The sequence below is a fragment of the Chrysoperla carnea genome, chromosome 1 (assembly GCF_905475395.1).
Source record: "Chrysoperla carnea chromosome 1, inChrCarn1.1, whole genome shotgun sequence".
NCBI lineage: Eukaryota > Metazoa > Arthropoda > Insecta > Neuroptera > Chrysopidae > Chrysoperla > Chrysoperla carnea.
In genome coordinates, this window is record NC_058337.1 from 85307808 (window position 1) to 85331957 (window position 24150).

Sequence of the window (24150 nt, forward strand, 5' to 3'; positions counted from 1 at the left end):
TCGAAGTTATGGCCAATTACATCAGATGAAATGAAAAGGATACTTAGAGAGCTAACATTTTTTGGGACAAATTTTTGGAAATATTTTAATTAAAATTGAAATATTTGAGTTGATATATTATTGAGTTGATATATATTAATTGTTTTGAATTATTGTTTTAAATTAAATAATTATTTTACCATTTCACTTTCGGAAATGAATTGAACCAGGTTTTCTAAAATAAATCGATTTGGAAGGATCATAGCCCATTTTTTAGTTTTTTTTCGAGTACGGAAACCTAAGCTCGCACTTGAAACATAGCTAAGAACACTCTTCGTTAAAATACCTTTCAAATGAAACCAAAAAAATTAAAATCGGTTCAACCGTTCAGGCGCTACGATGCCACAGACAGACAAACACACAGACACACACACATAAAGGTCAAACTTATAACACCCCTTTTTCTAGTTCTGGGGTTAAAAACGAATTAATGATAAATATGCAGGTAAAAAAATATAAAACAGTGCATAACTAAATGTTAAATTCATTTATTTGATAAGACTCTTTTAAAAAAATTCAAAGGAAAATGATTTTCATACAAGCAATTACTCTATTATATAATTTCCAAAAGAGTCGAATTTTCTCATTTACTATATAGTCGTATTCTCTTTTTCCCAGAATTAGATTTTGAATCAAAATGCGCTAATCAAACAGTTAGAATTACAAAAAAGAGTAGTCCAATACAAAATAAATAAAATCAATAAAGAAAAAATATGATTTTGAGTAAATTAACGAGAAAAATAATATTTGTGGAAAAACTTGAAGGTTGTGAATTGGGTGTGAAAGATTAATATGTTTTCAAGTTTATCTATTTTAATTATTAGAAGATAGATAATAGAACACCAAATATACTTTGTGTGAATCATTTATCAAGCAAGTAAGTTTTATCAATTAAAATAAACATAATATATCAATTAACACATTGAATAAATAAAGGTTGTTGTAATTCATCAAATTCGAAATTTTCCTATAATTAAATGACCTTCACATTTTAAAAAACAACTGGAAAGAATGCAGTTTTTGAATACACTCAAAATTATCCGATAGAAAATCATTATAGTGACTAGAAAATTTTATTCGGTGATAGATTCCAAGGAAGGAGTTATCACGGTTTGATTTTCTTGATACCCCGAATTAAAAGAGTGATGCTATCACCAACAACAACGGTCTGGTCTATCTACTTACTCGGCTGCGAATTACGTTAAATGAGATATCATTGAATAGCTATTAAATAGACATATAACGTAAGGATGATTTAAATTGACTTTCGTGTTTAGTCTCTAGAGCGCCACAAAAAACCAAACGAACATACACAGGCTGAAAACGAAAATTGGCGGACTAAGTGGGATATCATTGAATAAATACTTGAAAATCCTAACTAAAACATATGTAATATAAAAAAACCTTTTAAACATCAAAAACCCCAAATGCATTAAATAAAAACTAAAAAGAAATTAGTTTACATAGCGACTTTAACAGTTGAGACCCATTAAGTGAAGATGTCGGTCGATCTAGATTTTTAATGGGCCCCGATTGTTAAAGTCGATATGTTAACCATTGGTCTTGTTTTTTCTTTTCAATTTTTATTTATGAAATCAGATTTTTTGAATTTTTGAATTTACTTTTTTATTTATGGCATATTTAACGAATTCCAACAACCTGCCATACCATTTTAATTACTTGCATCCACAAAGTTGGAAATCCATGTTGAAATTTGAAATAGATAAAAATAATTTTACAAATAAAAATTGATTTAAAATTTATGGATGAAATTAATCGAGTTTATATCGATCTCCGATTAATAAGTCTACAAAATTTAAACTTTAAAAAGATAACACACACACACCAAGTAAGATTATATACCCAATTTGTGTTTGAATAAAGTGCTGTAATATCGACTTGATGAGTGAGCTAATATTTTTTTGTTAATATAAACAATTCTATAAATAAGTATATTTAGCCTTGAGTTACAAATTCAATATCGAAAACAACATGTCATACACATAAAAATACTTTTATTCTTTCTATAAATAATCTAATATACAATTTTTTATCGGGTGTATTGTACTGAATTCACATAAGAATAATTCAAATAATTTAGTTGGTAGAAAATTCCAATCAAACATTTTAGTAGAAGACTCTATTGTTTGTAATATACAGGATGTGTTGTGAAATAAATTATAATTTTATTTGTAATGTAAAATTTAAAGAGTGGAATGCTTCTGGCTTTCACCCTGGAGTAAAGTTTTATCACCAAATATTATTATTTCTTCTAAAGTTCGCCAAAGTATGTTTTACCTAAGACAGTTGTTTCAAATATGTTAACTTACTTTTTTCTTTTGTTACGGAAGCAAAGATACCCATTACAATGGAAAGAATAATTCAAAAATCTAAAAAGATCGAATAGATGCAGAAATAGCAGTGCGAAAACGTATAATGGCAGCGTGAAACGAATAATTCAAAAATCTAAAAAGATCGAATAGATGCAGAAATAGCAGTGCGAAAACGTAGAATAGCAGCGCGATGTAGTTCCGAAAACACTTCATCACGTCAAAAAATTGACCAAATAGAACCCATTTTAACATAAGTATCAACAGAGCGGAAGTTATAGGAATATTAGATCAAAATTGATGTGATAAGATAAAAACTATTAAATAAAGGAAGAAAATGAAACGAAAATTTCAGAAATAAAACGATAATTCAAAAATAATGGAGAAGTAAATAATGGACCCTGCAATATTAGAAAGGAAAATAGCTTTCTGTGAAACTTTTAAACTTACCCTTAAATTTTTTTTAGATCAATCTGATCAAAAGCTCCCACGACCACAAAAATTTTTAACGAGTAGTTTTCGAGCTACGGGCTATATAACCATAATCTATGTGTAGCTTTGATTGCTCGTAGCTCGAAAACTACGCGTAAAAATTTTTTTGACCATAACAATTTTCGATATGAACATTTTGGGGGTGGTTTAAAAAGGTTTAACAGAAAGCTAGTCATTTTCCTAGCCATATACTATAACTATGTTATTTTCGTAGCTTTGATTACCCGTAGCTCGAAAACTACTCGTTAAAATTTTTTGTGGCCATGAAAGGTTTTGATCAGAATGATCCAAAGAACATTTTAGGGTGAGTTAGAAAAAGTTTCACATAAAGCCATTTTCCTACCTAACATTGTGAGGTACTTTGCTCAAAAAAAGATATTTGATCACTATAGAAGAGAATTTGATTTTATAAATACATATTTGTAAGTTGTAGATGAATAGTAAACTAAATTCACAGCAGTTGACTATTTTATATTTATTATTAAACTTGATTACAAATGCATATCGCAACGAAGCATAGAAAACATATTTTTGAGTTCATTATATTTTCTGTGTGATATGTTTGTACATAAATAAATGCGTGAGTGTTTATGTTGAAAGGCGTGGCAGCAGTGCAGCAGCGTTTGCTTCGAATATAATATTATTTTTAGATGTCAGTAGTCTACTGGTTTACTTTGTGTATTGAAGATGAAATATTTACATTTTTTTTTAATCACAGTCATAAAAACGGAAAGAGTGCAACAACGCAAGATGACATCTTGCACTATGTTCAAATTAAATATATAAAATTACAATTAATCTTAGTTTAAAAAAAGAAGAAAGCCTATTTACCAACGCCCTTGTGCTCATTATTTTTTAAAAGTATATAGGTTTAAGAAAAAAATAATTGGTAAAACACATCAAAATACTTCCATGATAAACGTTCAATTCAGGTTAATAGTAATTTTATCTTTTCTATTAATCAGATCCAAAAGTAAACAACAAAATTCAAAGATTTTTTATTTTAAGTTTTTTAATTTTTGGGCTATAAATGAAAAGCATTGTTTTATTCGAATTTAAAAAGGAACTGCCCCGCATAGAATCATTCTTTCATCACTTATGGGCAAATTTTTCGATTTCTTAAATTTGTATACTATTCTTTCGACCACAAAGCAATTGTTAGCAATTTCAATCTAAATTCAATTTAAATTTATAAATTCAAAATCATTTAAGAGAAAATTTATAAAAGTTCTTAAATATTCGAATTATTCAAACGGTATTTTCAGTTGAGTTACGAATATTTATTTTACTCCAAATTTACTACAAAGCTTCTCGAATCCATTATTTTGCGAAATTTAAAAAAGTTCGTGCTTAAAGTTCATTTTACTTTCGTAAATGACACTGAAGACGCAAATTGATGACAGTTTCACAAAAATTATGATTCCATTCCAAAAACGTATCTCATAAATTTCGTAAAATAGAAACTTAAATATTTGGCCTTATAATACCTTTGGAAATTTTTTTTACAATTACATAACTTCAATACGCAATTTGAAATGAAACAAAGATTTACATTATAATGGGAGTTAAATATCATATATTTATGTCAATTTATTTAGGCCAGCAGATTAAAAAAATCTGCATTTTTACATTATACAATAATGAAAAAAAAAATTCAAACTGCACAATTTATGACCAATACTTTTTTTTAATCTTTTAAAAAATTATGACGTAGGAGGAGAAACACAACAATTTATAAATGAAAACAATTTAAACGCCTACCTTAATATCATACGAATTATGCTTCTTTTTTGAAAGTTTGTTAAATGAGCTAAAATCCAATCGTCGTGTAAATATACCATTTGCGCCCATTCCAACTGGCCTGTAACAGAAAATAATAACAATTGATTATACAAGAACATATAGAAATTTATAATAAATTAATATTTAAAATAGGGATTATTTAATTAATAAAAAAAAACGACAATAAAGATTGCGATTACTTAAAATTAACAAAATAAAATTACGATTTAGTTTAAATAAATATTTCGATTTATAAACTTTTAATAAAAATTGTAATTGACGATAAAAATTAAGATTAACTGAGAATTAAGAATAGAAAGTGATTTGATGTAATAGTTCCCGAAAAGATTTAGACATACAGACAACAAAATATTATAAGAATTAAATTTTGAAAAAAATTTCTTAAAGCCGATTAAAAACGATAAAACAAAATTACATTTTTAAAAATCAGAATCAGTATCATTTTTTGTTTTTTCATCCGAATCCCAAGTGTCTATGGGAAATTCGGTACAATCTTCAATGGATGGTCGCCGATTTTTAGTAGTTTTTATCGCTGACTGTGCAGCCCTTCGATTAACTGAAGAAACATGATAATAAGTTTTTGTATTTATTCGGGTACTACAACTTGGGCCTGCTGCTGAAGATTTTTTCTTATTCTTTGCAAATAATTTAGTTTTGTTTGATTTTGATTTCTGCATTAGTATTTCTTCGTCACTTGAATAGTTTCCTTCGGTTGCCATTTTTTGATTATCTCGTAAATATTTTTTATACGTTTCTTCCTGTTCTGGTGTTAATAGCGGTTGCCATGAATCAGTTTCAATACGTTTTCGTGGAATGGTTTCATCCCAGCAATTGTTAAAAATTGAATAATCCAAAGGTCGAAAATCTACTGACGTTTGACAGTCTGGTAACGGCTTCCAATAATTAACAGACTCCTTTGACTTTTTTGAACCTGTTGGTTGAAAATTGTCAAATTGGTTGAATTCGTTCTGTTTTTTAGATTGAACTTCCGACGTTGAACATGTGGGCAACAATGATTGCCACATAGATTTGATTTCCATAGTTGACATTGGTTTCCAAACATTTGATGTAGATGTTGTAATCGAACATGAAGTTTGACAAACTAGAGGACTGTTTGTGGATGCAGGTAACGAAATTGACCAGGGAGGTAATACTGTCCATGGTCCAATATCTTCATTTGTTGTAGTCACAAGGGTATCTTTTTGTTTTTGTGGAAGTTTATGTTCCCCAGGTGGTGGCCATGATTGTGACAAACCTAAATCATTAGCGTGGGTCATAAATGACGTGAAGTCATTGAATGACGTAGAAAAATTCACCGGCTTTTGTGCTGGACTTATGAACGCGATTGGTGCTTCAGGTTCTTGAGGAATTTCGTCAATGGATTGTAAACGTTTTCTCGGTGATTTTGAATATTTTTTGGGTGACATTTGTCGACGTGGACTATTTTCACGAGATCCAAATATCACATCTACAAATTCGTTATCTGTAGTTATTGTTGGAGTTTTATCTTGTGGTACTTCTTCTAAGCCGAAATTTTGAACAGTTTCTGGGATATACCGCACAGGTTGTTGATTAATATCGGTTTGATACTCATATTTTTGAGATTGCTGGTAGAAAAATCTCGGGAAATTATGTTGCACATTTCTGGTATAATATTGATCCAATTTATAAGGATACAAATACACTGGTGGACGGGATATATTTTGATAATTTGACCAAATTCGCGGTTGCCATTCATACCCAGGAAATTGCATCATTTCTGCTTGTGAAAAGTTCGCATGTTCTTTTATAGGGGAAGGATAAAATCGATTTGAAGTATCTTTTGCTAATCTGAATGAGTCTTCGGAATCACTACTATTCGAGCTTTCAAATGGAAACTCATCAAAATCACTATTCATCTCATCTTCACTCTCATTTTCTAAATTCATTTGTTTTTTCTTACCACGTTTCCCGTTACGTAGATGAGGACGTAAATGTCGAGCATATTGTATTGGAGCTCCCGTTAATTGTTTAATACGATACTGTTTATCACGATTATGAATTCTGGTCACAGTTTTAACACATGTTGCCACTTCATTATTAAACACTGTTTGATTATCGAATTTATTGGGTGTGGATGCTAACGAACAAAACCATGGTGGGCATGATCTCGAAATTAATTCGGAATAAATATTAAAATCATTACTACGGAAATAATTAAAAATACAATCAAAACTAATTGAACGTAAAGGCAATAATGAATCATTATTATTATGAAATAAATGTGTTCGAATTCTATACCTTGTTGAACCGCCATTTTGTCTACGTTCCAATTCTTCTTGTTCTAAAATACGTTGATAGATTGCTTCGTGTCGTTCTAAATATTGATTACCCAATGGTGGTAAATTATAATCATTTTTAATCAACGGTGGATGATTTTGTGATACACTTAATTGATTCATATCTAAGCTGATACTGCGATTTTCTTTGTCAAGTGGTCGAAACGATTCAGCGATTGCATCATACAGATTGCGCTTCGTGGACAATTGATGATCTTCAAGTTGTTTGATTTGGCTGAATGTGTAATGCCTGGGTATATTTGCCACAATTGGTGATGGTGTGTTTATTTGTTCTATGGTTTGATAATTCTGTACATTGGAGGGGAAAATGGCGTAAGGGGGAGGATTATTACTAGTCACAGCGTGCTGTGGTATCATAATAGATCGTTGTGGATACATTGTTTGTTGATGATATCCTTGATTTACAAAATTTGGACCAACTGAATGTGGAATGGCATGATTATTCGGACCACTACTAGCCAAAATTTGACTATAAGGTATTGGACGATTTTCTGCTAGAACTTGTTGTTGATAAGAATTCCCATCTTGTGTTAATAAGTGTGATATTTGTAGTGGTTGCCCAGAAAGTAATAATTCACGACGTGATTGTGTTCCATTATCATGTGCTTCGCTAATTTGTAAATTTTGTAAGCTTCTATTAATCAACGATAATTGTGTTGGTTGTTCGTGTAGATGATGAAATCTAGCTGATTGTGGGTGATACATGGGTAAAGTAACATTTAAATTTGCTGTGGGTCTTGGTTGATAGTAATAATTTGCTGATTTTGGAATTGCACCAGTATTTGAAGCACAAAATCTTGTAGGAGGTGGTGTTGATTGTACTGACTTTGGTGGTGCAATGTTTTTTGGTGTATTTTGATTATTATTTCTTGTCATAGTACATGGTGAAGCTGTAGCAACAACATTCCGTTGTTGTTGATTATTATTTACTTTATTTTTGCCATTTAAATGTTGTTTTTTTGGGCTTTTGTTTCTGTTCCCAGTTGAAGTTTGTTCATTATCAAGGTTTTCAGTAATATTCGAAGCTTTATCTGTAGTTTGATTATCAACTGTAGTTTTTACAGGTGTTTTCTCATCTTTTTTATGTTCATCAGTACCATTTTTTGTAGTATTTGTATTCTTCGCACCACGTGATTTATTATAATTTTTCTTCTTTCGATTACCACTATTAGCGGACGACATATTTATTAAAATTTAAATTAAAATCAAGCACATAAACTCACACTTTCACCAAAAAAAAAATAAAAATAAAAACAAATTAAAACTTTAATTAAAATCATGCGACAAATTCGAAGTCATTTAAAATACTAAAATTTATTGCACAATATGGCTTTTCTGTTGTGCTGATACAAATAAAGAATAAATACGAAGCGTGTATAGACACACAAAATTGTGTACGATCATTGCTGTACTAAGATTCTCAATCTAAACATTAAACTCCTAGCAAAAAATACGTAATAATTGTCTGGCATTGTCTGTTTCATTAAGCAAGTCGTTTAGGTGGATGTAATCCTTACAAATCATCAACTTCACAGAAGTTTTAGCAAATATTTTACAAAACAATTTTATTTGGCGACTGTAATGGCATTATTATTGTGAATCGTTAACTTAAGTAGAACATTAAAGTTCTTAATATATTTACAGGTTTAAGTATTCCAAATATCTAAAATCATAAAACCTTAGAATAGCTTCCAAACTGACAAAATGAGTATAACTTATAATATCCGAACTATTGCTTGGCCTTTATTTACTGGACAAGTTGGAATTCCTGCCACATTGAGTAATTGATACTGATAGTTCAAATACCACGAACTCAAAGTTTAAGTTCATATTTCTAATATAATAATTTGCGTGAATATTTCCGACTTTCGAAGAATATAACAAACTGAATGCTTAAATATTTCGAATCATCAGAACTTTGATTTAAAGCAAAACATTTGCGAAGGCATTGAAAAATTTTTTTTAATTTATAAAATTTAACTTATTATTACTATCAAAATTATCATGCTCCTAGTAGAATAGTGTAATATTTTTATTGAAAACTTTTTTACTAGATTGGGGTACAAACTTAATTTAAAAAAACATATTTTTTTTGTGAATTAAAAAGTTTAATAATAAACGTAAATATAAGCAATATTATTTTTAGTTTCTTGAACAATATTTATCTTTAGTTCAATATTCTTGTTATGGGAAATATTATTACAGTTCGAAAACTTATCTATTATTCCATTTACGTTTAAACATAAATTCTCTATTCAGCAAAACAAAATTTTTATTTTTAATCCCTGACATTTTTACGGCCAGTTGTATAAATTTTTCTATTTACGAAAAAAATTGAAGGAAGAATTTGTTTGATCGTAGTGTCTATTTTTGGTTCTCCTCTAAATTTTCAAAACTTTCATGTGATGAATAATTTATGTAACATATACCCATTTCTAAGTTTTATACGGGTAAATTGTTTTATAAGGAACTAAATATTTCTGGCTAAATTTGACTTAATTCTCGTTCAACTTATAATCTACCTATATTATTAATTTCTATAAAAAGAAAACTTGCAGATATAATTTTCAAGGTCAATGCGAATAATTTCCATAAATAGTTTGAGGAAGTTAAAAATTTAAAAATATTTATTTTTAAGAACACGTGATTTCATAAAATTATTGTAAAATTAATTTGAACATCCTGTGTCAATAAAATCGTTTTATTTTTTTTCCAAGATTTAACAGTAAACAAATACCGATTATATAACATGAAAAAAAAATCTTTTACTATGTGCAAAAATATATTCGAGAATATATTAAATATAATATCACAACAAGTCAAACAGTAAACAATATAGTCCAGTGTGCATTAGCAAACATAAGTGTAAAATACATAGAGTGAAACTGGATTTCATGTTACATTCAAAGAACTGTTACAGCTTACATCCAACTAAGTTGATTTTTATTTCACAGCGAACAAAACCTCTGTTGCGTTAAAAATCTTAGCTCAACGTAAGAGAATAATGAAATATTATTTTCATACAGTCAGTGAGTTTTTGTAACGTTTTTTGGCCAGGTTGATTCTTAAAACAACAACTGCCATATTTCTCTTCATTGTTCATTTGTTTACACAACTTAGGTCCAGCTTGAAAAGCACCAAGCAAGAGGAGGCATGACGCAGTTATTTTGTAAAATATTTTATGTGGATTTCTGTGCAGTAAAGTCTAGAAAAGGCGCCATATATAGTCATCCAGAAATCATTCGAACTAAAATCAGAGACGACTAAAATTGATATTTTTGATTAAATTTCAATATCGAATTTTTACGCGATTGCACTTTAATTTTCTTCCAACTTACAACGAGGATGATTCCATGAAAAAGTGTACCATGAATAGAAAAAAATATTACTGTTTCTGATGGTAAAAATAATTTATTATAGTTCCAACACTGTAGTACTTTTAGCTTTCAGTATCTTAAGTGCTCAAAAATAGCATTTAAGTACAATTTTATATACTTAAAAAGGATTTGAAGTTTCTATCTAGTGTTCTGTTTTATTAATTTCTAAGGTTTCTTTTAAAATACAGCTCAAAATACAACTGTTTTGCAATCCAAATTGACGGTAATGTCAGTCACGCTTTGTTTTGTAATGTCAGTCACGATTTATTAATTCTAATAAATTCTAAAATACTAAAATTCTTTAATTTGTTTTATGTAATTTGGCGTCAGTTACAATTTAAAATCATAAATACTGACTTCCCTGTCCATGATGTGTCATTTACATTTGCATTTTGGAAAAATCATTTATCATAAAATTTTATGAGCACATTTTTTACTACAAAGGAATAATAAGACCAAATGTAGTGTCAGTCATATATGGAATCACCCAGGAATTGAAAATGTAAACAGTTTTTGAAGAAGGTAATTTGGTGATAGTATCTAATTTATTTTTTCCCGTAAAAGTTCTGGGATCTCTTATTATTATTGTTGTACGAAGTAAATCGAAGAAAAACATCCCACAATTAGTAAAAATTGTAAGTAAGTTCCTTTTTTGCTAAAATTAATAGCTATTGAATACTATGGGGTAACAAAACATTTTCTACAGAAGTTAAAACAGACAATTGACTCAGTTAATTGTTGAAATACCGTGTACAGACAGTATTGATTAAGGATTTGTCAGTTCTTTTACGTCATGTAAGTAAACAAAGATAGCCACTCTTAGATAGCCACACAGAATTGATATTCCCATATAATATATATACTATATAATTTGCGCCATCAGGTGTAAACAGTGATGTTTACGAGAAAATATGTAATAAATACCTATCCAGATGACCTTTGCGCTCATTAAAGAACTTACCCTCACTTTTTACCCCCTGAGCACGCTATAAAAATTTCAGCTTGATATATTTTTTCGTTTTTGAGTTATCGTGTTGCCAGACAGACGGAGAGACAACTGAAAATGGACTAATTAAGTGATTTTATGAACACCTATACCAAAATGTGGTACTTAGCATCAATATTTGTAAGCGTTACAAACTCGGGACTAAATATAAATGGTATTAAAAGAATTGCATATGAACGAAGTATCTCCTTTTCTAGCCCAACTAAATCCAGATTAATATTTATTCATATGCTAAAAAAAGTACATACAAACAAAAAGACCTTGAAACAACAAAATGAATACCACACTACATTACAAATACACTCTCATATTTATTTATTATTATAAATCTGATAAATTAAATTGTATAATGTCCTAGTGTTAGTTAGTATTAGTTAGTATTATAGAGCTGCTATATGCTATGCTATGCTATGCTATAAGTAGTAAAATGACTACCGAGCGCGCATCCAACACCGCACACATACTTACTACATACAGTACACACTAATACAATACATACATACGGGGTTGCACGTCAACAGCTAAACAAAGTCATGGCCAAGGTTATTTATCGTGCTTATAATATTATTATTTTATTAATCATGAATTTTTATTTAATAATATATCTCTACTTGTTGTAGGAGAAAACGAGAAGTGTTTTTTTTTTTGCAACGAGTTTTTTTATACCCTACATATGAAATATATCAGAGTATATTAAATTTAGTACCAAGTTTATAATTTTTAAATCCTACATTTAGAAAAGTATGGTGTGTGTTAAAATCACCTAATTGATCTAATTCAGTTTGTCCTTTCGTCTGTCTGTCTGTCCATCAATAACAAAAAGAAGATATCGAGCTGATATTCTTATAGTTTGCTCAGTATTTAATAAGTGAGTTTGAGTTTGTAATTGAGGAGGTCCACTGAGTCTTGATATCAACGTAATACATCTTATGAATAAGTAAGAGATGGAACGAAAGTTTGAGCATAAAAATTTGTTTTTTATGAAAAAGAAAACAACTTTTGTTAGAAAAATTTCTTCGATAATGTGTTTGTTCACTTGTGAGAGTCCAAATTAGGCCAATTTGGACAAATAATTGAGCCAATTTCTCAAAAACTATAAAAGGTAGAGTTGAAAATTTCTAGTATTTCAAATAGTGAGTCTATTGATTCTAGTTTCATACTAAACCCATCTGAAAATATTAAAAGGGTTAAATGGACCAATTTTCGGGGAAAAATTGTCCACTTTTAAATCCTACATAAATTTTTTCCTTTTTTAACTACCAAACTAAAGAGAAAAGGATGTTAGGAAATTTTACTTCAAAACTTATTCTAAAAATAGTAAAAGTATTGATATTGAACTTTGTCTAAATAGGGTATTTCAACAATTAACTCAGTTAATTGTTTTTTTTCACTTGCTTTTTGCAATTCAATTCGTTTTATACAAATACTTCTTCCAATGATGTTGATATCAAGCGACGTCCATTAAAAAAAATTCAAACGAAGATCTCGAAAAAAAATTAATTATTATAAAATTGTTATAAAAATAAAAACGAAAAAAAAAAAAAAAAAAAAAAATTAACCGGTCCAGTGGCCGAGCTCGCTAAGGCGTCTTAGCTTGCTATGATCACTGGCTGGGAGGTTGCGGGTTCGAACCTAGGCACCGGCAGTGTGAACAAAAATAGTTAATGGGGTGGTAAATTGATCACACTGTCGTCGCTTGGGTGAGAACGAAGTAACCGACTCCATCCACATCATAAAAATGAAATTGTGTATATTCGAATGTATTTGAAATAAATAAAGATTAAAACATAATGATGTGGGTGGCCTCTGTTAAAGACATAAAATGTCTGATGAACGGAGGTAAAACCCCATTATTATTATTATATTCCATTAAAAAAAATTATTTTTGTAAACATTATTATAATGTTTACTTTTTTAAGATTTAATTGAATATCCGCAGCTCTCTAACCAAGAAACATTGCATCTTCACTGAAGCAAATGTTTGTACCTACGTTTGTCCACCCGAATTTACTCTGTAATGAAAAATTACCTACGGAACCTTGTAAAAGAAGAAGAAATGCTATTATAAGTTTAAAAAAGTTGCGAATAATATTAATAAATTAATTTTATTATTTTATTTATCATTTTCATGCGATATTCCACGCAAATAAGAGTGCATTTAACTTTAAATATGACAAAAATACATGAAATATTTATTTAACTAGATCACACTGGCCGAAATTTACTTCAAGGTATTTTAATTTTAAACAATTTTATACATACCTTTAACTTTCAACGAGTTTTATCTTACATTTCCAATTTGAATAGTTTTAATTTTTTTTTTTAGAATATTAAAAATAAAATAAATTTTATTTACTCGTTCTGCTGTGTTTGATCAAAGCAACAAATATGCTAAAATTTATTATCTTGTTAAAACATGAATGATAGAAACATATTTTCCCGGTCAATTAATTATATTTTTCAAATGAGTAGAGTTCTGGTAAAAGAGTATTTTTAGCTTTTTACCTCTGAACACTCAGTAATGTTAGGAAATGAATTCCACTCGAAATATGACCATTTTTTATATATGGTGTATATTCGAATGCCAAGAGTTCTGGAAACCTCCCGAATATTCTATGAGTTTTCAACGAATTTTGCCGTTTTAAAGCTTTCTGATTCGAAAAATATTATTTGATCTGCATATGGATTTTTGTATAAGCAGACTGCTCATAAACGAAAAAATAAAGACAGTTATATTTTGAAGATCAGCATTATATAACTACACAAAAATAAGCATACGTGCTTTAAAGGCGGACTGAACGAGGGGGGGGGGATGGCTTTCGGTAAGTTTTTCAGCTTGTTGTATTGCAAAATGTATTCATTGGATTATTCTTTCCAGTCCTTCATTTTGAAAATTCCATACCAACAAAAAAATTTTAAAGAGGTGAAAATTGAAAAAACGCTGTGTTCTGGTAAACATTTTGATTTTTTTTCAATTTTTCTATAAAACAGATTCATCGTTTTTATGCCATGTATGTAATTATATATACGTACCTAATAAATATCAAGGTATATTAAGTTTAGTCCCAAGTTTGTAACGCTTAAAAATATTGATGCTACGACCAAAATTTTGGTATACGTGTTCATAAATTACTTAATTAATCCTTATCTGTCATCAGATAACTCAATTGGGTCTCGATAGAAGGGATAGAATAAAAGTTTTAATATAAGTAGGACCCATCTTGTAAACCGTTAGAGATAGGACAAAAGTTTAGATATAAAAAGTGTTTCTTATAAAAAAATAAACAACTTTTGCCTGAAACATTTTTTCATAAACATCACTGTTTACCAGTGAGAGCGCAAATTAGATTATAACTGTATTGTATTGTATCACAACACTGTCTATACATGGTATTTCAACAATTAACTCAGTCATTTGTTTATTTTCACTTGTTATTGTTATTAAATACAACAGTGTTTTGTCAACAAAATAAAATAACGCAATTTAAACAAGTAACATTGATTATAGAATTACTCAAATTTATCAAGTAGATAGAAATTCGAATAAATTGTGTTTCTAGATAGAGTATTTTAAATTTAAATTTGTCATCAATTTTTTTTCTAACACAGTACAGATAATAGTAATATAGTCATAGTAAAGTGAGTCGATTGTCTAGTAAATATTATTAGGTGATAGTAATAATGATAGTACCTTCCTTATCTGCATGAAACGACCGACTATTTACAATACATAATATAGTATTCTAATGATAGTCTAGACATTATATATGTAGATATCGAAAAGATAGTAAATCTATTCTGCGACTACTTCTATAATACAGTATAACACACACACAACAAGTTGATTTCCACATCGTCGTCAGCAGCCAGCGACCATCCAACCATCCATTGGTTCGTGAATGAATGAATGTTCTGGAAACGATGGTTAACAAAGTTGAACCAAATTGCAATTTACGTTGTTGTGTCATGCAGAAAATAACATGCCACAGGGCCATTATTTTTTTTTTGTCGTATTTTCTTCCTTACATAACAATTTTATATATTTCTATTGAATCATCAATATTCAAGAATATAAATAAATTTTGAAATTATATAGGATTTTGAATTGAACTTTTATTGATTTTTTTTTTCGTGTGACTTTTAAATTTTTGTTATTTATTGGTTCGTGGGAAGAAAAAATATATTTGCAATACATTCGACATAAATGGCATATGAATAATTATTATCGTCTACAATTTATTTTCGTAATTTTATATTTCGAATTTTTTAGACACCAGAAGATTGAGATAGTAGCTAACGTGACTATACGTTGTGTTTTAAGCGGGGCTGTCCCTTTTTCGACAATTCACCCCGTTGTAGAAGATTTTATATAGAATTGAATGTATGTTATGATGGAGGGAAATTATACAAATGAGTGATTGGATAACGTAATGTGATAGGAAGACGGACTACATCATAAAGAGGGGAAATTATTAATGAGGGCAATCGAAGAGGATGGTATAAAAAGTGTGTAAACGATCTACGGGCATCAAATATTTTGGAAATGTCTTGTGAGATAAAATAAAGATAAATTTACTCTGATATGGTGTTCTTTTCTCAGAGGAGTAAATTAAAAAACTTAGAACGACGAAACGAGAGACAGAATTGCTTTAAATAAATTTATTTTAAAGCACTATTATAAACCGACATTTCCAAAATTCTTCTTAGCAACCATCGACCTACAAAAAAGGGGTGTTTTAAGTTTGGCCGCTATGTGTGTGTGTCTGTCTGTGAGTCTGTCTGTCTGTGGCATCGTAGCGCCTAAACAGATGAATTGATTTTTTTTTTTTAGTTTCGTTTGAAAAGTAATTAAATGGAGTGTGTTCTTAGCTATGTTTTAAGTGCGAGTTTAGGATTCCGTACTCGACAAATTTATCGGAGGTTTTTTTAAATTTTTTGCTTTCTAGATAGCTCACCATGGTAACCTTAGTTACAAAGTCTTTTGCGAAATGGAAAAGGAATCGAAAATCAAAAAACTCAATTCCCATAAATTTAGCCATTGGACCACGATTAAAATCCAAATTTATTCTATTATCATTTACTTTTACATCCCACTTGCAGAATAAAAAAACCAAAAAACAATTCGCTTTATTAAGATGTAAGGACAAACTATGAAAGACAATGCAATAATTCCCATGCACGAGTGTCTTTTGCCTAGGTTTTCATTCTGTTTTGAAAGGACAACGTACAAAAATATATAAAAAATTTTATTTAATTGCCAAGTATTCTTGCTTTTGGTGCCCGCAGGCTCACAATAATTTAACTCTAATTGTTTCATCACATCTTAATTAGTTTAATTGTTCAGGTAAATAATGTTTTTTAAGCTTATTATTATTTGAAACACATTTGTAGATGTTTGATAAAGATCTAAGTATGCCACGACAGTCATAAAGATAGGCATTAATAAAAATTAAATTAAAAGATAATGGTTAATATTATAATTCGTATCATGTTCTCAGTCAAGGAAATTGTAGAAAAAAAAAAATCTATAATGATTGTAACCTTTTTTTTCAAATCGCTGTTACAAGCAGTCAATTAAATTCTTTACGAAGTTTAGAAAGTTAATAAAATACGACATTTTACTTCAGTTCAATTAAAAAATAAAAAATTGATAACTGGATGTCTCAGCAAAAAAATTGTTTCAATTAATTGTGAATTCAAAATACCAGTTTTTCACCTCAAATAGATATCCATAAATTTATTCTTATACTTTGATGTCATTTTAAAACTGTTTTCTAATTGTTCATAAAATTGATTTAATCAGAGCACTAAAACTTTATTTACTATCTGATTTAAGTTCCTACAAGTTTTCAAATTCATCGCATTAACCAAATGATTTTTCTATCTGCTCTTTTTAAAGGTAAGTCAAATTTATCTATTTTAATTAAGTTTTATCCCTTCTATGTTTACCTTTATTTTTCTGGTGAAGAAATTACATGAATCGATTATTTTTTCAAGTTCGAATCTATCGCTCTGTATTGCAAGCTTCTGCTGCTTCAAAAGAAGGCAAACGGCTTGGTTAGCAGATATAACTTTGTAAGACATTGCATATGAAGCAGAAACAGGCCCAATGTATGAGATCTGGGATCACCGATTAATCTAAAGTGAGTAGTATTATTATCCGCATTACTTAACCGGAATTTTTTCTCAAACTAAACCTCTCTATCGTCTGAATTGGGAAAATTACAATTTCGAATAATTTTTAAAAATTCCAAAAATTTTGTGTTTTTTTGTGGCTGAGGTCCAGACGACAGCGACATCTTTACTAATTAAAAATTTTTCAAATTTTTTTGTTTCGGATCACAAGGGCTGAAATCGTGTCAAAAAGAGTTAGAAAAATACTGCTGCTTTAATTAGAAACATGCCTACAATTTAGGCTTCTAGACCATTAAAATCTGTCCAGCATGCCGATGGTATCGAATCTGGGTCAGAATTGGTTTATCAAGCCTCGGTTTGGTAGTTTTATCCATACTTTAGCTAAGGCAGATCAAATAATCTTGATTTACCAACCTTGGTTTGGATCTTAGAAAATGCTAAGGAATCGAGCTGTGGTTTATCAACCCTAAACTATTCCCTGACCTAGCCCACTACCATTGAAATAATAAAATTAAGGATCATCGTGACTCGGGTGGCACCAAATTGCAAGTGCCAAAAGCTGCTATTTTTATATAATCTAACCTAACCTAACCTAACCTAACCTAGTCAATCACGTAATCACTGATTAGCCAATTACATATTCTTATCAAGATTTCTCTTCAAGATGGTAACAATTATTAATTTTTCATAAAAAATAAGGTGGATTTATAATATTCTTGCACAAAATAATTAATAATAGATAATCTAACAATTAATAATAATAAAGAAAATACATTTATTAATTACAATAATTAATTGTATTCAAATGAAGTTTGCAGCTGAAAGAATTAAGATAAAATATAATTTTATCATTTCAATAATATTTTTTAAACATTTTTATTATTTTTTTTAATTGTAATTAAAAAAACATTTTTATTTGATATATATGTTAATTGTTGCTATTTAAAAATTACACAAACAATGATGTCAGTGTTTATTTAAAATATTTTAAAATCAATATTATTAATAATAAATAACTATTTGGTTTTGTTGCAGCCAGTCCTTGCATTAATTAATAATAGTCGTTGGATTTGTTATTTATAGGTTTGAAAATATTTATTTTCTTATGGTTTATTTTTATAATAAATTTCAAGCAATTTCTCCTCAGGGTATAATTTCATAATAAATGTTTAAGAATATGACGAACATAAATTCAATGATATTAAATTGAAAATTTAGACAGAAATCATTATCGTATTCCAAATCTTTTTCTTAATTGCAATTGTTTTATTGTAAAAATGTGATTCAGGCCAAAAATATCTGAAAAAATTGTAAACTTATTTCCAGAATACGAATTTGGAGAAATTCTTTATCTGTTTGAAAGCTGGTGCTTCCCGTTTAGTCCCATTTTATTTTGGTCGAGTTCTGACAACGGCATCCATGAGAAAACCATGAAAGACTTAAAAATCATAAAATAAAAATAAAAAACTTTTAACAAAAAGAACACCTACTTCAAAAGAAAATTATTTCCAAAAAAATTAATATGCACTAAAAAGTAAAAAAATAACGATAATATAATGCAGTTAAAATTATTGTTATTTTTGGAGTCGGTGTCAGCCAAGGAAACAACTCTGACAGCTTGGCTGACACCGTAAAATAAATTATCGTTATTTTTTTACTTTTTAGTGCATAATAATTTGTTTTGGAAAAATTTTTCTTTTGAAGTCGGTTTTCTTTTTGTTTAAAGTTTGTTTTATTTTCAAACATAGTGAAGAACACTCTTCATTAAATTACCTTAAAAAAAGATCAAAATCAGTTCATCCGTTTAAGGGTTACGAGGCTACAGGCAGACACAGAGACAGACACGTTTTAAGTTTAAATGCCTCATTTGAAAAATTCAGTCGAACTGGAGTCGCCATACGAGTTACCACATATTCTGGGTCATTGTTTTGATTTTGAATTATCAGGAAATATTTTCTAAATGAAACGTTAATAGATTTAAGTAAATAGAAATAATCACGATATTGAAGAGACGAAAAAAACCCTCACATAGTTGGAAAAGCTTAAATCGTAACTTCAATTCTTGTTTGAGTTTGTTTTTCTTCATAAAAAAAGATTTTAACGATAAAATATGATCGAATAAAATTTATAAATTTTATGAATTTCAAAATAAATACAAAAACCTGTTATTGTTTTTTATTTCATTGCTAAATTTAGCTTTGTTAGTTACTTGAAATATTTATTGATCTCTCATTATTAAAAGGTCAAATTTATCAATTCCAATACTCCAAGTGAGTATTACCAAAATGAATTATAATGAATGGTGCTCTTTGTTCATTTTTTTCATTTATTAATTAAATTAAAAATAATTTTTATTCAGTATTTAAGACACATCTGTTTATCTTCTAAATTTTATTTAACTAAAATGTCTAAATGTCAAATTTATTTAGAAAATGATTGAATAATAACTAGTATCTAATTGTTTCAGAAAAATATTTTTGTGATTTAACACTGCATTCACACTTTAATTAATGAAAATGCGGGGGCAACCGTTAGGTTACTTTGCAAGTGAACACTGAACACAGGTCCAAATAGGCTAAGTGCTCTGACTAAAATCACTTCACGTAACATTCAGTTTTAGTAGTCAACCCAATATCTGGGTACCTTACGTTTGGTTTGATCAGGATATTTATTATAACATAACATAAAAATTTCGTTGTACTATAAATTATCACTGTTATCTTTAACTTCTGATACAAATTGACAGTTATAAAAATATTTTTGCATTTTCTCAAAATTCATGGTAGGCTCAATGGATTGAAAAAGTTTTAGTTTCCTGGGGTACTAGATGTCGGTTTTTGGGTTCTTTTTTTTGTTCACTTTTATTGGTCTAACCTCCCAACCAGCAAACAATTTGAGGCGTGTATTGTATTTTATTTCGAGTATCGTGGTATTTATTTCAATAACTATTATATAACTCTTAAATTGTGAGATCTACCTCAGTCATATGCCCTAAGTGTAATATTTTTTGTACCATTAGTTATATTATTTAACAAAATGAGCCCCTACCAGATGGTCATCGAATTATTCCACACTTTATAAAAATTTTTTAAGAAAAATTCGAATTTTTAAGATCCTTCTTACAATTTACTATTGTCACAAGCTCACAAAGTTTTTTATTTTTATGAAAACATTTACATTTGAGTGTTATTCAGTCAATCAAAGTAAAATACATCGATTTTTTTTAAAGATTTTGTAAACACATGTAAAAAAAACCAAAAACTACAGTTGTTATGACATTAAAATGTGTCTGTCTAGTCACTGTACCAATCATTTATGAAATGCATACATTAAAAAATATTATTCCTGTTAGAATATATTTCGTTTTGTCAATTCATAATAAAGTCAATGACGATTGATTTCTCGACAGTCTTTATGTACACACGTAGCCACTATAACCACAAACGAATCTACAAGAAGACAAGAAACAACATTTCTATATGAAAGTAAATACTAATTTTAAATAAACACAAATATTTCAAAGTCAATTTTTTAAAATAAATATCAGATATGTGTATTTTTAGAATTTTATTTTTTTATGCTTTTATAAATGCATCATGGTATTCTTAAGGACGTTCGAGACCATTTAAAAAGGAGTAGTGATCAAATGTATTGAGTCAATTGCTAATGGTTTTCGTGACTCAATAATTTTGAATTATAAAAGGAAGATAAAGATTTTTTTGAAAAAATTATGTGGTCAAGTAAATTTCTTCTCGCTACTAGAATTTTTTGTAAATGCAAAAATACTCTTGGTTAAAGAAAAATTTCTTGCGCTAAGAAAATAGAGTTTGCAACATTAAATATGTAAGAAATGGATAATGAATTAACAAAGAAGACCAAATTTAAGAACGGCCTGGAAAACATTCCTGCATTTGAAAAAGTAGGACTTACTTGCTCAATGAATGTATCCAAATAAAAGCGAGAGGTGTCAGGGGACACCTCTCTCTCCCCGGTAGGAAATATGTTATTTTCGCTATAATTTATATTTATCTCGACGACCTTCCGCATGAAGAGTGGTCATATTACTATAAAATCACGACTTCGCTGAGACTATTAGTAATATGAAATTCATTCATTCATACTATTAATATTTCAAAATAAACTATAAAAAAGAGTCGTTGCCCGACACTTTTTTTTGTCTCATTTTGGACTAGGCGCGATAAGGCTCATAGTCCAAAATTCACCTATGTCTAGTTTTCATATATCATTTAAAACTAGACATTATTGGCAACAATGCTTCCGTACGTATATCGATGATGAAGTCAATCACTTTAAATTATCTGTTTACCGTCCCGAACGTCCTTAATTGTAAATACAAGACATATATTTTCTAAAACTTCACAGTTGGTATCAATAATATTTAAACAAAAAAAAAAAAATTTTTATTTCTAACAATCAAACATATGTTTGATTTTGTAAAAGATTGAGCTATTGAGGCACAATTTCTTAAAAAGATCTAAAATCAATCAATATTGGACCTTATCATTTTCAATCGATGTGATGACGTGGGAGGCAATGAAAAAGAAGTGAAATTGTTATTTGTGTAAACAAATATCTGCTTCATGAGCATCTCTGTTAAAATCAGTTAATAAGGGATCATGCTAAATTTTTTTTTATCACTTTAGATGAAGAATTCTCACTATCCCGAATAGAAAAAAGAAGTTTTAAAAATCTTTACTATAATGCAAGATATGAACTTTTAAAATTCCTAATTAAACGAAGAGGAAGATACCTACTAGTGACGTCATACATGGGTATCGCCATAGAGATTACATATAAAACTTTGTTTTGATAAAAGGAGATGTGTAACCTTTGAAGGCAATCTGTGATTGCTTATAACTTCTTCGTTTTTTAATCAATTTTAATTTTACTTTCAAACTTTGTTATTCGCCATGGGAACTGATTCTAGCGCTGTCTAGTGGTAAAAATTAGAAGCTGTCTGTGATAAGTCAAATTTCAACAGAAATAAGAAATAAATCACATCACATAGTTTAAAAAACTTTTTTTTTTATTTCACTCATTATCAAAATATAAATAAACAATTCAATCATAGCCATGCATAAATTTTACTTGTCATAGACAGCTTCTATTTTCTACCACTAGACATCGCTATAGTCAGTTCCCATGGCGAATAGTATCAAGTTTAGTTTTACATTTTTATGGATAATATGGCCAATTCCCCATGAAAATTATCCCCTGATAGTTAATTGTAGCGGGCACAGATATATAAGTTCTCTATCCAGGAAAGTAAAGTTACACGAAATAATGGGAAAAACATTTTCTAATTTATACGATCCTAGCAGCAATTACATTGTTAAAATATTTTACTGAAGATGTGACTGAAATGTTTTAGGTAACGCAATGTATATTTATTGTACGTTCAAGATAACTATGCGAAGAAGCGAGAATATGCCGAGTGTCTATTTTAAGATTTTTCTGTTTATCTTTAAAATGTTTACTTCCCAAGAAACTAGATGTACGAAGAAAGAAATACAGCTGGAATAAAAATATATATGCACACATTTACTTTATAATTAAGTAGTAACGTTTTTGACTAATATTTTGATACATAACTGAAATAAACATCGATAGGACCTATCTGTAAGTTTTCAATTCATTTGGATCTTTAAAATTTTCTAATATCTAATTTTAAATTCTATCAGACTACATTGATATCACTAAAAGAAAAATTGAAGTTTTCAGATCGAAAAGTATTTTGTATTTAGCTGTTCAAATAAAAATGGCTCACATCACGATGGAAGAATCTGTCAGCTGAAGTGAAGAAAATGACCCGTTAGTTTCTTGTTTTAACTTTTCGTGAAAAACACGAATTTTACTCTAATTATTGGAACTATGTTCCTTATCGCTCGTTATCGTTCTGATTTGTCTGCTGGTTGGGAAGTAAAACCAAAAAAAGTGCAAAAAAAAAAACGACATAGAAAGACTAATTTCATCTAAGTTACCTAGGAAACTAAAACTTCATTCAGCTTGCCATGAATTTTGAGAAAATGCAATTATAAGAAAATTGTCAATTTGTAAAAGTCATCAGAAGTTAAAGATAAGAGAGATAATTAAAAGTACAATGCAATTTTTATGTTATTTCATAATAAATATCCTGATCAAACTAATAATAAATATCCTGATCCTAATTTGCGCAGTCAGAAGTGTGTCTTTCATACAGTAAAAACTAAAAGTACCTATAAAATTAAATTCTTTAAAGAATCAAATAAGTATTTGAATTCTACAATTAATATCTACCTTAAATTTTCTTAAACATATCTTGTAAATAAAAAAAAGTAAGCGCTACATTTATAATGTACCAAGGTACGAAAGGAATATAGTTCCTCTAGTTCCTTTACATTACGATAAGAAAAATTATAAAAATACACGACTCAAATCCTTGACATGACCTTTGACGGCTCCTAAAACAGTAGGCATGCGTAGAAATTTTAATTAAGTAAATTAACTTTGTTACATTATAGCACATATCTGTCATACTTTTCATAATAAAATTTTATTCTTACATATCTCAAAAAGTAAACAAAATTATGATTAAAAAAATAAAAATAGAATAAAACATTTATTATATC

At 28.8% G+C, this 24150-nt stretch overlaps 1 protein-coding gene across 4 annotated transcripts in view; it reads right to left on the reverse strand.

Annotated features, from left to right (window-relative positions):
* The window catches only part of LOC123290873 (headcase protein-like), a 415650-nt gene that overhangs the window by 301518 nt on the left and 89982 nt on the right, over positions 1-24150 (reverse strand). Inside the window, exons 1-2 of one of the 4 annotated variants that reach the window (XM_044871224.1) lie at positions 6945-8211; positions 4623-4722 (exon numbers count right to left, since the gene is read on the reverse strand). In XM_044871224.1, the coding sequence (XP_044727159.1) occupies positions 4623-4722; positions 6945-8185 (1341 nt within the window). In that variant the 5' untranslated portion in view covers positions 8186-8211. Of the gene's footprint in view, positions 1-4619; positions 4723-5079; positions 8212-24150 lie in introns of those variants that run through there. The other 3 variants (XM_044871226.1, XM_044871223.1, XM_044871225.1) reach the window with 3 other exon arrangements.